Source organism: Stenella coeruleoalba, assembly GCF_951394435.1.
Source record: "Stenella coeruleoalba genome assembly, chromosome: 1".
Taxonomy (NCBI): Eukaryota; Metazoa; Chordata; class Mammalia; order Artiodactyla; family Delphinidae; genus Stenella; species Stenella coeruleoalba.
In genome coordinates this window covers 47,504,461-47,522,557 of record NC_137169.1, presented here as the reverse complement: position 1 = coordinate 47,522,557, position 18,097 = coordinate 47,504,461, and the positions used below count along the sequence as shown (strand labels likewise).

The 18,097-nt window shown below is 41.7% G+C and overlaps 1 protein-coding gene across 1 annotated transcript in view; it reads left to right on the top strand.

Moving 5' to 3' along the window:
* FYB2 (FYN binding protein 2) overlaps positions 1-18,097 on the top strand; it is a 131,273-nt gene that overhangs the window by 76,904 nt on the left and 36,272 nt on the right. Inside the window, exons 6-9 of the mRNA XM_079928988.1 lie at positions 3,981-4,015; positions 6,290-6,321; positions 10,339-10,441; positions 13,448-13,607. Of these exons, the coding sequence (XP_079785114.1) occupies positions 3,981-4,015; positions 6,290-6,321; positions 10,339-10,441; positions 13,448-13,607 (330 nt within the window). The remainder of the gene's footprint in view (positions 1-3,980; positions 4,016-6,289; positions 6,322-10,338; positions 10,442-13,447; positions 13,608-18,097) is intronic.

Below are 18,097 nucleotides of genomic sequence, written 5' to 3'. Positions count from 1 at the left end.
AATTGAATGCATAATTTAAAAACATAAAAAAGTGATCTCAGTCTAGGTAATTTCGGTGGGGAATTCTACCAAATGTTTAAAGAAAAATTAATACCAATTCTACACAATCTCTTCTGAAAAATAGAAGTAGAAGCTAGCATTAACCTGATACCAAACCCAGATATCAGTACAAAAGAAGAAAACTGCAGCTCAATATCCTTCATGAGTATAGTCATAAAAATCCTTAACAAAATATTAGCAAATAGATTTCATCAAGATAGAAAAATAATTATATACCACGACTAAGTGTGATTTATTCATTGTAAAGTTGGTTCAGTACTCAAAAAGCAATCAATTAAATCTGCCATATTGACAAGCTAAAGAAGAAAAAAAACACACAAACATATCAATCAATGCAGGAAAAGTGTTTGACAAATTCAACACCAATTCATGATAAAAAAAACTCTCAGAAAAATAAGAATAGAGGGGAACTTCCTAAACTAGATAAGAACATTTACAAAAAGTCTGCATGATACTTAATGATACAACTCTGAATACTTTACCCCTAAGATTGGGAACCAGGCAAGGATGTCCACTTTCACCACTCCTATTCAATGTAGTGCTGGAAGTTCTAGTGAGTGCAATAAGGCAAGAAAAGGAAATAAAGGAATACAGATCAAAAAGAAAGAAACAGTCATTATTTGTAGATGACATGATTGTCTAAGTAGGGTATCTCAAGGAATTTACAAAAAAAAAAAGAAAACCTTCTAGAACTGATAAATGAGTTCAGCAAGGTCACAGTATACAAAATAAACATTAAAAAATCAATTGTGTTTCTATATACTACCAATGAACACTTGAACACTAAAAATGAAAAAACTGTAATACCATTTACAATCACTCAAAAAAGATAAATGCTTGGACTAAAATCTAACAAAACATGTATAAGAGTTAAATGTTAAAGACTACAAAATGCTGATGAAATCAAAGAAAATCTAAATAAATGGAGAAACAGTTATGCTACATTTATGGATTGGCAGACTGAATATAGTAAAAATATTAATTCTCCCCAAGTTGATATACAGGTCTAATGCAATTTCTAGTAAAATCCCAGCAAGATTCTTTTATAGATATAGATAATATTATCCTAAAATGTGCATGGAAAGGCAAAGAAACTAGAATAGCTTAAAACAGTTTTGGAGAAGAAAAAGTGGGGGAGGTATCAGACTACCTAATTTTAAGAATTATAGCTTCTGTGACCAAAACTGTGTGGTATTGTCAGAGAGAAACACATAGAACCATAGAACAAAATTGAGAACCCAGAATTAAGACCTACACAAATAAGCCCAACTGATTTTGTTTTTTTACAAAATTGTAAAGCAATTCAATGGAGGATAGATAGCCTTTTTTTTTTTTTTTTTTTTTTTTTTTTTTTTTTTAGATAGCCTTTTGACAAATGGTGTTGGAGCAATTGGATATCCATAGGTAAAAAATAAATAAATAAACCTCAATGTAAGTCTCACATCTTATAAAAAAAAATTAGCTTAAAATGGGTTTCTTCCTTCCTCTGCCTGCCAATGGTGAGGAATCTAAATGCTACCTTTCTGGGACAAAGAGAATGAGGGGGAAAGGAAGGGAAGGAGAAAGAGGCTTTGACATCGCTTTTGGGTGAGTCTGTCCCTTAAACAATGCCCAGAAAACAGAAGGCCATCACCTCAGAGGTGCATAGTTCGGCATAGGTGCCTTTCTGGAGCTTCACCTTTTCGTACAGAACTTGGTGATGTTTATGCAGGATTTAGGCTTGTCTGGAAGCTCTGCAGAATTGTCCTCAGAGCTCATCTAGACCAGTGCCTTTCAGACTGTGCTTCCTTGGACCAAGGGCTGTCCTAAGGGGTCCTGGAGACCCTCGGGGATAACTTCCAGAGAAGTTCTGTTTATGCTCCTGTAATACTGCGTTTAAATGAATGATTCCATGGCTAGAAGAAAGTTTGAAAGCCATTTCCTATTGAGCGAAGCTGGGCAAGTTGCTTCCTTTCTCTGGTGTCTATTCCTCATTGGTAAATCAGAATCTTAGTAGTGATTTTCATAAAAATAGTTAGCTATTTTTTATTATTGTCTTTATAATATTAGTAATAATTGTCTCACCTCCTAGTATAAAACAGGTGAAGGGACTTTTCCAAAGTCACACAGGGAGTTAGTAAATGGAAAAAGAGCTGAGGCCTGGAGGACATGACCATGATAGGATACTGCAGTTGGAGGTTCGCTGAGGACCATCTTCTGATATTTGTCCTTTTTCTCCCAGCTGGGACAAAGCTATTCAGTGGAAAGAGTTATATAACTCCCTATGGAAAGTAAGTGAGGGCTCTAATGCTTTGGGTTACATCCTCCTGTTATAATTCCTAGTCCTTTCCTGACCCCCTGGGATGTGATATTTGTACTTTATATTCCTACGTTGGGAGCAGGTTTTCATGGCAACACTTACTATTGGGAGAACCTCCACTTTGCTAAAAAAACAGTATCAGATTATGAATGCATTATTAATTGTGTGTAGATTATCTTTGTTTACTAGCCTTAGCAAGTATTGAACAAGTCCTCTCTGAGCCTTGGTTTTCCCATTTCTAGGACAGAATAGTATCTCCCTCCCCACCAAGTAGCAGGTAGAAGCAAAGAGATCATGATTTGTTAATTCTTTCAAAAACACAGAACAGTAAATAAGTAGGGGGAGGGAGACAGAAGGAGATTATCATTTTTAAAATTGGAAAATAAATTTATGTTTGAAAAGGATGAGGCAGACTGCATTATAAACAGGTATTCTTAAATGTTTTTAAAGCACGTAATAGCAGAATAAAATGTGTTGATTCAAAAACTGGTGAAAATAAGAGTGTACAGTTACCGAAGCTGAAGTACATGTTATTAATCCTCCACACAGAATTTTAGGTCCCTGTGTCAACAATCACATGCACATAGTCCCTAAAGAAAAACTGTGATTTCATTTACTTTATTAATGGATTTTATGTGTAGAATAATAATGGCTAAGAAATGCATGTTATTGTTTGGTCAGTTCTGTAAACTAAAGCTTTAGGACTCTAGCAGCAAGAAAGAGAAAAGGAACTAGGGAAGTCCTGTTTATTATGCATGCATATTCATTAACAGTAGGGGGAAAACTTTTATAGATAACTTATAAGCAAAGAAAAATTAAATTAACAATTTTATCAAAATACATGTCACTTTCTATACAACGTCTGGTGTTCTGCTAGGTATACGTGACCTACATCATTTCCTTTAATCTCCCCATGAACTCTGGAAGGCAGGTTCCAGTTGTCCCCATTTCACAGATGAGCAATCTGAGGCTCGAAGAAATGAAGTAATTTGTCTGCAGTTCCACAGGTAGGAAGTGGCAGGACTAGGCTGTGAACCCAAGTTTTTGCTACTACTTGTATTTGTTAATGGTTAAATTTGGCATCGTCATTAAATAAAATCCACAAAAGCTTTGAAAAAATCAAAAGGTATTCGAGCCTTAGTTGGTGGTCAGTCTCCTCTTTCCAAGCTGTACCAAGGAAACAAAACGCTCAGGGAGCCAAACACTTTTAGGCGTGCTGTGGAGTTTGACTTGTTGAAGTGGGATTTGGACTTTTGTTGGCCTTTTTCCTTTCCCTTTCCTTTCAAGTTTGCCTTCTGATTGCTACCACTAAATTACAGCACTTTCTCTTCATCGTAGAGTATGAATCTGCTTAACAAAAAGGAAACTGAAAATTGTTTCAAATGTTTTTGAAACAAATTCACTGTCCATTCCATCCTAGAAATCCCCCAGAAGTGATACCATGATCAATGACCTGAGAATTTCCCAAACCACGTGGACAAGTCTCCCATAGGCAGATTGTTCTGGAGGTTGAGAAAACTGAACACTGCCACCTTCTATAATTGCTTTAATCCTGCATACTGTATAAGAAATGGGTACTATAAGAAACTGCCTTGAAATAATTTTTTCATGTTTATTTTAGCAACTTATGAAGTCAGAATTGAAGAACTCCAAAAGGTATTGTTTCTTCTCTTCTTATCAGCTTCATAACTAAAGCAAGTGTGTAGAGTTGATTTTGAAGTAGTTTCTTTCATGAGGGAGGAATGGTCTTTGTTTTGGGTTTTCCCCTGATTTGGGGGGCTTTTCCAGACTCTAGCTGCTAAGATTCTGAAGCCTGAGGCCCTATAAGGTCAGAGACAGAAAATGTGTTAGGATGGGAGAAGGTGGTCCTAATCCATTCCTGGCCCCTTATCTAGGGTGGCCAGCACCAACTGGCCTGTAATAACTGTCCCTTCAGAGAGAAGAGCTCCTGTGCTTTCACACGAATGACCAGACTCATGAAGGCATATTTTCTGGGCTTCTGGTGGGCACAGTGCTAGCAACTTGATTTAGGGCCCAAGCAGAATCACGGGCTTTGATCCCGGCTCCTGTCTGTGTGACCCTGAACCTCCCTTTCCTCACGTGTAAAATAGTGGTCATAGAAGCATCCCCATCAGAAGTCATTGTGAGAATGAAAAGAGGTAAATTCAGGTAAACAGTTTAATAGGAAGTGCTGGAATCTATCCCAGGCATTTTACCTCTCTGAGCTACAGCTGTCTTCTGTAAAACGGTGCGTTCCCCATGAGGTCAGGAAGCATATGCCTTGTAGTTACCTAATCTGCAGTAGTAGAGGCTCAATAAATGAGGGACCAATACTTGTTTCACTGAATTGCTGAGAGAACTAAGCCAGACAAAGTAGATGAGCACCTAGTACAGCACATGGCACACAGTAGGCACTTACCTAATGTTTTAACTGGGACAGTTAAGGTACTACTCCTTTATCACTGGGTACATTTAGTTGAGGTCCTTCATCTTTCTGCTTCATGGTTCTAATGCTTACTGGAAAGGATTATTCATTTGTGATATACTTTATAGATAGAAAAATTTAAATGATTATTATTCCTATTAATGAAAGCAGAAACAGTTCATTAAGGTGCTTCACTTAGCAATATCAGCAAATAATAAACTTCTCTGCACAAGGGAACTTTCCAAATGACCAAATTTTATCTCATTCAAAATAAAAAGCATGAAAGTATTTTTTTTCTAATCTTTCAGCCTTCAGATATGCATTATGTTCATCTCAGTGTTTTTGAGCTTGGTGGCTGGAATCTGATTTCACCCTTTCTTTATGACTTGGAGTCCCCTGGAACATAAGGGGCTGAATGGGCACTGTTCATGCTTTTCTTATGAGATGCTCTTGGGCCCTCATAGGTGTTCAGAGCCAGTTGCCCTCACACCAAACCACCACGGTCTGTTTGCTGTAGTTGTTTTCTTGTCTCTATCAATTATTATTTCCTTCTCCTGTCAGCCTCTTGTGTCCAGCAGTGAGTGTCTTTCATGTGGTCGAGCACACACCAAGTCCCTGTTTGGGGACAGGCACTTGTGCCTGTGTGTGTGTGTCCCAGCCACCCTATGAGCTGGTATCCCTGCTTGCATTTTACAGATGAGAACTCAAGGCTCAGAGAGGTTAAATAACCTATAAATAATATAGCAAAGATACAAAGCAAGGTCTGTCTGACTTGTCTTTCTACCAGTGCTGTCATCCAATCTGCTAGGATTATATGGAAAATGAGAGCCAGTCATCCCTGAATGAAAGCTGTGAGGCTCTCCTCAAAGGAGGGTATATGAACTCTTGGGCCTGGACTTTGTGGCAGCATTTTAGATGCTTAGATATTTTCTGTTCTCTTCAGGTTCTTGGCTAGAATCCAGATAGGGAATGGCATCAGATATGTGACAACTGACTAAATGAGGAGCTATGTTATGGTCATTGGGACATAGTTTTAATGGCACCAAGTCTAGATTACGTGAGAGCTGAATTTTGATCAGGTGGTACGTGATCAGGAACGGGGAATTCCCAGCATGGCTTGCACACTTGCCTGTACCAATTTTGCCCACTGGAACATTGCTCAAATATCGCACATTCCTGTTTGCTCATAAGATTTAAAAGTTCTTTATTCTACAGATGCATTCCTGGAAAGGTGTGCAGAGAACAGTTTATTTTTCTAAGTCAAATTACACGTTCCCGCTGGCACGCGCCGTAACTTCAGAAACGCCTGTTTTCTTTTCGATTGATCTTCAGTTACACTGGCAGCAGTTCATGGAATGTTCTGTTGTCAGTGTCTACCTTTCCTCTGTACTGAGACCTCACTGGCCGGTCAGGTCTCTAATGATCTGTAACCAAACAACAGAGGCCTGGTTGGGGTTTGACTTGGGTAGGTTTCTGAAAATGACCGTTTTCCTCTTTACTTTCAGCCTTGGAAGAGTTTTCTCCATCAAGGACTCAGGTGAGTTTTATCGTCCAAAGGAAAAGCATGAATCAGCTGCTGACACTCTGCACTGCACAGGTTTTCCTTAATGGGCCAGCTGTTTCCAGTGCCTGACCTGGTTCAACACCCCTAGCACCTTTCAAGGTGCCTGGTGCAGAAACGGTGCTCGGAGGTCCTGCCTGGCCTTTCAGGTTCATCTCGTTCCAGCACACTGCACTCACTCAGCAGGGGCTTGCTGAGTCCCCAGCGTGCTGGCCATCTGCTAACCACTAGGGCTGGAACAGAGACAGAGACCTAGCCACTACCCTCAGGGGTTCCCCAGCGGGAGAGACACAGTCAAACAGGCATATAACAATCACATGAATCCCAAAGAATTTGCAGTTTCCAAAATGCACCATGCTGTTTCAGGCCTCTTTGCCTTTGCTCATTTAATTCATTCACCCCAACTTAATGATCTGGCAGACTTCTGCTAACCATCAAATGTCCCCTCCTGTAAGAAGCCTTCCTAATTCCCCTCCTCAGAGAGAAGTAATCAGTCCCTTCCCTGCAGTACTGCTGTAAGGCACACACACGTTTGCACAAATGTCACGTATATCGTTTGTTTGCTAAGATTCCAGTTCATCCTCACTCTCCCCTCCCCTTCTTGTCTGTGTGCTCCTTGTGGGCAGGGCCCATTTTTCTCATTCTTGGTCCAGATCAGGGCCTCAGCACATAACAGTGCTTTCACCTGACTCTTCAGAGTCCGGCTCTCTCTCTCTCTCTCTCTCTCTCTCTCTCTCTCTCTCCCTGGAGGTTTTTTTTTTTTTTTAATTTTGCTTTAGCATCTTTATTGGAGTATAATTACTTTACAATGTTGTATTAGTTTCTGCTGTATAACAAAGTGAATCAGCTATACATCTACCTATATCCCCATATCCCCTCCCTCTTGCGTCTCCCTCCCACTCTCCCTATCCCACCCCTCTAGGTGGTCACAAAGCACTGAGCTGATCTCCCTGTGCTATGCAGCTGCTTCCCACTAGCTATCTGATTTACATTTGGTAGTGTATATATGTCCATGCTACTCTCTCACTTCGGCCCAGCCTCCCCTTCCCCCTCCCTGTGACCTCAAGTCCATTCTCTATGTCTGCATCTTTTTAATGCATTAAAATAAACATGGTCCATGAGCTCTGGAGGAGCAAGTATCAACATTTCCTGGCTGAGGCTAAAAACACACGAGCTGAATCATGGGGGAAAACCCTGCTTCATCTCTCTCCTTGGGTTCTTGCCTGACCCTAAATTCATGACCCCTGCAATTACCTTGTAGCACCTGGCATGGTGCTGGGCTCATAGGAGGCACGTGTCAGATGATTACCTATTTAGTTCAATATTTATTGAGCTTTTTCTCTGTTCAGACACTGCTAGACTCTGAAGTTCAAAAATGAATAGAATATATCTCTAATGCTTAGTGCAAGATGAGAGTGGAGACCAGAGTGGTTGGGATGAGGGGGTCCCTTGGAGGGAAGATGGCCACGTAAGTAGGAAATTATAATATCATATAATCACTGCTAAGGCAGTTGTGAAAACACAGAGGTGAGGCACCAGGCATGCTTCCTTCAAGAGTGACAACTGAACTGAATCATGAAAACATGTAGGAACTGGCCAGGTGAAAATGGCAGAAGGCATGCCCCAGGCAAAGGACAAGTGGGAACAAAGACATAGTGTTGAACCGTGAGGCCAGTACAGGGATCCACAAAGAGCTGGATGGTGCTTAAGCACAAAGTGCCGTGTGGGAACAGCAGGAATGAGGCCGGGGTCATATGCAGAGCTGGATCCAGGAGGGCCTGGGCTCCCTAATTAAATTCAGAGCAACCCTGTCCAATAGAAATGTAATGCAAACCACATATGTCACTTAATTTTTTTCTAGTAGCCATCTTTAAAAAGCAAAAAAAAAGTGAAATGAATTTTAATAATGTATTTTATTTATCCTGATAGATCCCAAACATCATCATTTCAACATGTAATCAACACAAAAGTTACTAATGAAATATTTTAGATCCTTTTTTTCATACCAAGTCTTCAGGATCCAGATATGTTTTATACTTACAGCTCAATTTTTTTTTTAATAAATTTATTTTTGGCTGCGTTGGGTCTTCGTTGCTGCGCACGGGCTTTCTCTAGTTGCATTGATCGGGGGCTACTCTTTGTTGCAGTGTGTGAGCTTCTCGTTGCGGTGGCTTCTCGTTGCGGAGCACGGGATCTAGGCGCGCATGCTTCGGTAGTTGTGGCTCGTGGGCTCTAGAGCTCAGGCTCGGTAGTTGTGGCCCACAGGCTGAGTTGCTCCACAGCATGTGGGATCTTCCCAGAGCAGGGCTCAAACCTGTGTCCCCTGCATTGGCAGGCAGATTCTTAACCACTGCGCTACCAGGGAAGCCCCGCTCACAGCTCAGTTTGGACCAGACACATTTCAAGTGTTCAATAGCCACATGTGGACAGTGGCCACTGTCTTGATGGCACGGATTTAGACCTTATCCTATAGGTCGGTGGAAACCATGGAAGAGTTTTAAAGCAGAAGTAATGTACTCCTCTCCCCTAGCATTCCTAGGAGTCACAATATTAAATGTAATTTGACAGTTTTATATATATATATATATATATATATATATATATATATATATATATATATATATATATAAAATCTCCATTCTGGAAAAATTTGATTTTTAGAAAAGTTCATCTTAGGCTTTTGGAAAGAGACAGAGTGGGGGCTGGAACCCAGCCCTGCCTACAAAGCCCCTGTTCTAATATATGTTCTAGAACTAGTGGCCTTAATGGTGGATAAGAGTCATCAGTCATTGGATGAATGGATGAGTGAAACTCCTTAAAATTCTTCCCGTTGTCTTTGGGAACAGCACTCTCTCCTGGTGTTTCTCCTTCCTTCATGACCACCTCTTCTGGTTTCCTTTTTTTTTTTTTTTTTTTTTTTTTGCGGTAGGCAGGCCTCTCACTGCTGTGGCCTCTCCCGTTGCGGAGCACAGGCTCCGGACGTGCAGGCTCAGCGGCCATGGCTCACGGGCCCAGCCGCTCTGCGGCATGTGGGATCTTCCCGGACCGGGACACGAACCCGCATCCCCTGCATCGGCAGGCGGACTCTCAACCACTGCGCCACCAGGGAAGCCCTCTGGTTTTCTTTGAGGGCTCTTCTGTCTCTGCCTTCCATGTGAATGTGGTTGTAGGACTGTCTACTTCACGCTGATGCCAGAAACAGAAGTTCTCACGTGGAGGCTGATGCTCCTCAGTGTTCTGTCCCGGCTTCCAGCTTTTTCACTAAACTCTCCACCTCGACTCCCTCCTCTGCTCTTCCACTGTGGCTGGTGTCCATATTACTGGTGCATGGCAGTCATGCCTCTTATGAAGGAATACTGGCTGGGGATCACTTTGCTACCACAGGTTACACAGCATTAGTGCTGGGGATACAGATAAATAACAGAGCTCTGATTTTTAGTTAGTTGACAAGGGAAAGTGGAGGAACTGGAAACAGATCCATAGACACTACAGTTTAATACAAGATAGAGGGACAGCGTGTTAGGGGAACAGATTAAAGGCTGCTTGGGAGGATCAAGCAAAGCTTCTCAGAGGTAAGCTGATTTAGACAGATTGGAAAGGGTACTGTGTTTCTCAGCAGTGTAAGGTGTGGAAGGCATGACTGACAAGGGAAATAGCAAATACGAAGGGAGAGTTGCTCAAGATGGGATGGAAGGATTGGGGAATTAGGAGAGTGTAGACGAGAATAAACGTGGATAGAAGGTGCAGACGGAGACGGGGTTGGAAAGAAAGGTGGGGGCTGATATCTTATCCATCAGGCAATGGAAGTTATTAAGAGATTTTAAGCAGGAATTCACTCTGGCATTGATTGGAGCAGGCAGAAACTCAGGGAAATGTTCTATGTTTGACTTGATTCTGGTCCCCTCATCTTTTAAAAAAAAAAAGGGTTAGGGGCACGTTATCATCAAAATACTCTCGCCTTCACTTTTTCCCTGGTATCTCTTCACATTTCAGCCTGAAACATGAAGACGAAGATAAAAAAATGAAGGAAAAAGAGCCGTGCAAATTGGAACCACGAAAAATGGAAAAGGATCTATGTTCAGACTATGTTTCCAAGGTATCTGTGTTCTAGGGTTCCAGACCAAACAGTCCACGTCAGCCACGTAATAGGATCAGTTCATGGGGTGACCTTTTAGAGGCTGAGCCATGTAACTCTCCAGAGAGACAGAGAGACAGTCCGAAGATGCAGTGGGTGTTGGGTGTTTTATCAAAGAAATCGACAGGACACTAACACTGAACTCTGTCTAGCCTTGGACTTATTAGCCAGGAAGCAGGCCTCATAAGCAGGGCTGAGATGGGTATGAGTTCAGCAAGGTACCCAGAGGGCAAAATACAAAGAGACAGTCACTCAGGTGCCCACCCTGCTCTTGCAGAACCTGGAGGGAGGGCTCCTCAAGTTCTGTGCTCTGAGGCCCTGCTGAGAACAGGGAGTTAGTCTCTGAGCTCAGGCGTCTCATGTGTACAGTGAGAATAAATAATCCACACCTGATTCTACCTCATTTGTGATGGGAAAATGAAGTGAAATAATGTAGATGAAGGCGTGCTGTAAGCCACAAGCTACCATTAAAATGAAATATATTGTTGTTAATAAATTAATGGATTAATTAACATTGTTTGTTAATAGTAAACACTGTATATGTGTGTATCCAATGGACACTATCCCCTTCAAAACCAGAGGCTTAAACAATAGATACCACTGGGGCTACTACCAGGGCTCAAAACATTCGAGATGCCTGTTTGAGATGTGCCTAGCTCAACCTACCAAATTGTTCCAGTTCCACCCAGGGCTTGGGTCGATCAAGCGCCTTGGTGGTGGTGTGGGCCTGAGCTGGGGTGTAGGCCCAGAGGCTGGGCTGGACCAGGTTGGGTGTTTACAGAGGGTCACAAAACGGCATAATTCAAAGAAGTAAGTCATTAATAACAAAAGACAGGGACCAGAGCCAGTGCGGCAGCATGGTGTGTCAAGGACAGAGGGCAGGAGCAAGGCCATAATGGGTAATGAGGCCAGAGATCAGGAAGGGGGTCATCAGGACCGTATGAGAAAGGCAGCAGAGGAACATGATTAAAGACACTGGCCATGAGGGACTTCCCTGGCTGTCCAGTGGTTAAGACTTCACCTTTCAATGCAGGGGGTGCGGGTTCGATCCCTGGTTGGGGAGCTAAGATTCCACATGCCTCGCAGCCATAAAACCAAAACATAAAACATAACAGAAGCAATATTGTAACACGTTCAATAAAGACTTTAAAAATGGTCCACATCCAAAAAAATAAAAAGAAAGAAAAAGGGATACTGACCATGAAAGGGCAAAAGCAGGGATGTGCCCTTTTTCAGTGCTGACCAAGTGCTGGCCAAGAGCCAGAGATGGGGTCAGGTTACCACCAAAGGGACACAGTCCTACTTTCATGGAGTGGATTTGAGTTTGGGAAATTGTTAAGTTATTTGGAATGTGTTAGGTAAATGTGGTGGGTAGTCTAGCTGGGCAGTGCTCTTTGGGGTCAAATGTAGATGGTACATCAGAAGGAATACGATCCATTGTGATTCAAACTGACTCTGTAGGAACCATTCCCCAGGACAGCCCTCAGAGAATCCATGCACTGCTGCAGTAGGGGCTCTGCTGAAGGTCGGTGGTCACTATATTTGCGTGAAACACCATATTTGTGTCATTTGTGGAAGGATATCATTACTTTGCTGTCATTTTTCCCCATTTAAAAATTTCATTCTTGGCTGTGTGACTTAAAAGAATGGCCCTCCTCTTCTTTTCCTCTTCATTTGCCCAGATCCCACCAAGAACTCAGGAAATTCCATGCCTTGTATCTATTCATTATTTTACCTTTTTGCAAATACTTTCAGATGATTGTCACAGTGAACCCTGTGTCCACTTGTAGTCGAAAGGACAGTAATCTCCTCTCCCATCGTCATCTCGTAATTATGAAATACTTGGATGGCCAGAAGTGCCCCAATTCGCCTCTGCCTCCAGCGTCTCTTCCTGCCAATCTATCCAGATCTTTCTGAAATGCAAATCTGGTCAGGTTTCTCCCCTGCCTAGCTCCCTAAGACTAGGAGATAAAGCCCACACTTTTTGCCTCGTGTGCAAGACCCTTCATAACTCAGCTCCATTCTAGCTGACATTTTCAGCCTCGCCTCCAGTCTTTCCTCCTCTGTCCTCTTCACTGTTCCTTCATCAGTAGCCTCTGTCCCACCCTTATGAGGACACTAACACTTCTGTCCCTTTGCCTGTGTTGATTTATCTACCAGGTATTCCTTATCCCTTCAACCAGTCTCTTACTTAAATTTTAAAATAGTTTCATAAAACCTGCTTTTGAAGTCTTCCCCACCCTGTCTCCTAGCCACAAGAACTGACCTGCCCCTCCTATTTCCACCTCAGTGAGCAATCCTGCTGTAGATGATATTCACTGCAATATACCTTAATTGTTTGCATGTATTGCTCCATGACCAGCGTGGAAGCCACTATGCCCATCGCATCTCTCTCTTTCTCCAGGGCTTAGCATGTTATTTCCTTCAGTAAGTGCGTGACAGATGCTGGAGGGAGGAAGTGTGGAAAGAAGCGGGGGGAAACAGAAGAATGGAGGGTGGGAAGATGAAATGTCAGGCAAAAGGAACACAGCATCCTTTGGTAGGCAAGAGCACAGGGCTCTGGGGTCCAGTCCTGCCTGGGCAGATGACTAGCTATGAGACCAGAAGTCAGTTATTTAACCTTTCTAAATTCTTTATCAAGAGGAATCATGATAGTTTTTGAATGGGGTGTCATGCAGAGTAAGTGAGATAAAATATATCAAGAGCCTATGCTGCGGTCAGAGCTCCATTATATCCTGACTGTGTCCTATGGGCCTGCCTCTGTGCCAGGCATTCACTGGCTGTTCAGAGTGCAACAAAAGACATTATATGTGCTCCTGTGAAACTTAGAGAGATAAGACTCTGTTAAATAAAGGAATAAACAGCAGCTACCTGGGAGGAATGAATGAATACAGAACAGCATGAGTAAGCAAAAAACCAACAGATAAACCAAAGCCCTGCCAGACTGTCCCTGTTGCATGTGTTTAGGTGGGTGCCTATGAAGACACACCTGGAAAAACACAGATGGTGAAAGTCCACAGGGGTAGGAGGAGCACACCGGCCGGGAAGCAGGACGCTGAGATTGACGTCATCCAGACAGAGGACTGCCCCAAGGACCCCAAGCTGGCCAGACACTCCGATGGCCACTGTGAGTTGTGTTTCTTCCTGGTTCTCTTCACCATTATCGAATTATTTTAAAGCTGTGTGTGACCAAAATTTTAATTTCTTTTATAAATATGTACTGAGCATCTATTATATACAAAGTCACTTGCCTGAGTGAGGCAGCTGTGCAAGAGTGAACAATCACTGGATTTAGAAGTAGAAGGCCTGCGTTCAAACCTAGGCTCTCATACTTATTAGCTACGTTACATAGTAACTCTATATTCCTTCATATTCCTCAGTTTCCTCATTTATAAAAAGGGATCATAAAAAAAGGGGGATCATAATATAGATCAGACTGGGGTTTGGTGAGGACCAAATCTGACATATGTTACACAATAGGTACTCAGCAAATGTTGCTGATTTCTTCTTATATGTACCGGCTCCTATTGTTCTTTGTAGACACTGATGACATAGTATGACATTATTCTTTGACTTTATTCAAGTCGCATTTTACTTTCATGTGAGTCCAGACTCTTGATGGCAAGTAATCAAATCATAGTGTGTTAAGCAAAAGAGGAAAAGGAGGCTCACCTAGCAGAAGGTTTGGGCATGGCTGGACCCAGGGACACAAACAGTATCACAAGGACTCAGTATTACTTTTTCTACTCCTGGCTTTGCTCTCCTCCCTCTTGTCTCCATTTTCAAGCAGACTGTACCCTTGTGGAGGCAAGGTGGCATCTAACAGTGACAGGCTTACGTACTATCTGTCCTCTTAGGAGCCCCAGAAGAAAACTAGAAGTGGTTATCCTCTCAACAGTTTCAAGAAAAGGCCCAGATTTGAGTCTTGTTGGCTTGATTGTGTCACATGCCAACCCCTATCCAGTTATCATGAATGTGGGATAGGATGGTCTGACTGACCCAGCCAGTGTCATAAATTCACATCTGGAGCTGAAGGTAGAATTAGTTCTACCCAAACGGTATCATTTCAGATTGAAGGATTTCCCAAGGAAAATTAGAAAGCTGTTATTATGAAAAAACAGTAGACACTGGGTAGGCAAAACAGATGTCTACTCCAGCCCAATAAGCCATGGCAAACATTTCATAACGTGCTATAATCAGAGTGATGAGAATACATTGCAATCATAAGATGGACTCAGGCCCTATAAAGTCTGCCTCCAGGCTAGATGGCCGCATCCCTGCCACCCACCTCCTTCCCAATATACTCTTTATTCTAAGTTAACTGACTATGTCATGTGCTTTAGTGCCCCTATAACTTCGCTTGACCTCTTTCCTCTGTCTGAGATGGTTTTATGCCCATTCTTTACCTGCTGATGTCCTAGTCATCTTTCAAGATCTATCTCAGAAGTCACTTCTTCTGAGGCCTTCCATACCTCCATCCTCCTCTTTCCCACTCTCCAGAGACCATAATCGCTCACTCTTAACAGCAACCAAATGACCACTTTTGCATATTAGGTTTTAGAGTCAAGCATTTCTGGGACCCAGAATTACTATGCATTAATCCTACATCCTTGGGAAATTTACTTACTTTTATGTACACATGGGGGTAGTACTATTTATTTCCCAGGGCTCTTTGTCAATGCATATAAAGTACGTGGTTCATCGCTACATAACTGTCAGTTCTCTTTATTTCCTTTGTTTTTTTAAAAAATTACAGTATGCCTTACATTATAATTCATGGTGTACATGTTTGTTTCCCACGGTACACAGTGAGCACCATGGGATCAGAGACCATTTGATATTTTTCTCTGTATCTCTGCAACCTGGCACAGTGGATATACCCAACAAAACTTTGTTAAAGGGAGGAATGAAAGAATAAATCAAACTTCAGTGAGAGAGAATGGTAGATTTGATCATCTGAATGATTCTCCTGACTAAAACAAGCAAAGAATAATTTTTTTTTGGAAAATTCATAAAAGTATAACAGAACTGATTTAAAAGGAAGCATCCACATACCTGCAGTAACCAGGAACCCTGGGCAATGAATGAGTGCCAAAGCTACACTGGCCCTGAGGGTTTTCACTGAGCTCTGAATCCCTTGAGCTCTGGTTTTGACTGCATGGTGTACAGAGGACAGGAGCTATAACCCAGGGCTTGCCCAAAGTGAGTTTATAACAGATACCTCAAAGAATTATGTCCACACAGAATGAATAGGAATGTGCCTATTCTTAACAGTACTATATAGTGTACTTATAAATTTATTATAAAAGTAGACCTCAAGTGTTATTAACACAATAAAATTTAGAAAAAATAAATGGGACAAATAAAAAAAGACATTTCTAATGAGATAAATGACACATGAAAAGCACAGAGGTAGTGTTGAATCTAAAACCACACCTTAAGATTAGAAGTGGATAGACTAATTTGGAGTGTAGAAAAAAGTGGAAGGGGGGAAAACAAGCTGAAGTGAATAAAAGAGTTAAAGGAGAGGCCTAAATATGGGGCTGAAAACCATTTTCAAGCAATTAAGTACTGTCCATGAAGAGTCACTATAGATTTGGGAATTACACTATGTTGAAAACAGTCTGAAGAAGATTCTTCTAAGTAATCTATACATACTGCTAAAGTACAAAGGGAGTTTGTGGTAAACCCGTTTAATAGTTCTCTGCAATAGTTCCCTACTCTCTTGTGATGAGAAGCACAAAATGTTTAGTCAAGGAAAGTGGGCGTGAAAACAGAGAGGAAAGTTTTGAGGAAAAAAAATACAATTGAGTGTCTTTCTAGACTCCCTCTATACAAATGGGCCTCTTTTGAAAAAAATAAGAAGAATTACTTCCTTCCATTAAAAGAAAAGAAGAATTAATAAGACAAACCCCAGGGAGCAGAAGGAAATTTGCCCATTTTGCCCCTGGTGCTGGGTAAAGGGAAAAAAATCTGTTACCATAGCTGATCCTCATGCACACATTGGGAAAATTCACTGATCTATACTCTTATGATTTGTGCCCTTTCCTGTATGTTATACTGTAATTATAATTTTAACTTTACTAAGGTAACTGTCAAAAGATAGACACAGCATGTAAACTTTCCAAATAAATAAAAAAGAAAAACAGAATGAAGAAAAGAGAAGAAACCTCAGTCAATCAAGCACAAGGAAAATGAGGGAAAAATAGAACAAACAAAAAGTATGTAATAAAATACTAGATATAAATTTCAAAATATCAGTAAACCCTATAAACATGAAACTCTCTAATTAGAGGACATATGCATTCAAATCATTCAATATTAAAAAATATTTGAGTAGCTTTTATGTCCCCAGAATTGTTCTAGGTGCTGGGGATATAGCAGTAAATAAACCAGACAAAAATTCCTGTCCTCATGGAGATTACATTCTGATCTGAGGAGACGGATGGTAAATATATACACAATAAAATATTCACTATGTGGAGTGGTAGTAAATACTATAGAAAAAAATAATAAAGCAAAGAAAGAGAATTAGGGGTCTTCCCTGGTGGTGTAGTGGTTAAGAATCCACCTGCCAATGCAGGGGACACAGGTTCAAGCCCTGGTCCTGGAATATCCCACATGCTGCAGAGAAACCAAGCCCATGCGCCACAACTACTGAGCCTGCGCTCTAGAACCTGCGAGCCACAACTACTGAGCCTGAGTGCCGCAACTACTGAAGCCTAGAGCCCGTGCTCTGCAACAAGAGAAACCACCACAGTGAGAAGCCCACACACCGCAGCGAAGAGTAGCCCCTGCTCGCCACAACTAGAGAAAGCGTGCACGCAGCAACGAAGACCCAATGCAGCCAAAAACAAAATAAATACATTTTTTTAAAAAAAAGGAAAATAAAGAGAATTAGGGAGGCAGGTGGAGGAAGTGGAAGTTGCAATTTTAAAGTGCGCACAGATGACCTCAAAGATGTAAAGTAGGTGAGGAATAGAGCCATGGCTATCCAGAATGTTCTAGGGAGAGAGGAAAAGGAGTGCAAATATCCCAGGGCAGGAGTCTACTAGATGTGTTGGTAGAATAGCAAGGAGGCCAGTGTAGCTGGAGCAGTGACTGAAGGAGACTGTAGGAGGAGATGAGGTCAGAGAGGTAACAAGGGGCCAGATAATATAGGGGCTTCTGTAGACCACTGCAAGAACTTTGGCATTTATTATGAGATATATATATATTTTTTAATAACATTGAAAGGTTTTGAGCACAAGAATAGAATGATCTGACTTGTATTTTAAAGAATCATATCTCGGCTGCTGTCTTGAAAGAAGAATGTAGAAGAACTGGGGACCTGTTAGGAGTTTGTTGCAAGAATTTAACTGAGAGACGATGGTAGCTTGGAGGAGGGTACTGCAGTCGAGTTGTTGAGATATGCTTGGATTCAGGATTTAGATCAAAAGTCAAGCTGACAGATGGCTGTGGATTGGAGGTGGGACATGAGAGAGAAAGGAGTCAAGGATGTCTTCAAGGTTTGGACCTGAGCAACTGAAAGATTGGGGTTGCTACTCTTTGTTGATATGGGGCAGACTTCAGGAAGAGCACATTCACAGAGAGAAAGCAAGAGTTTGGTTTGGAATG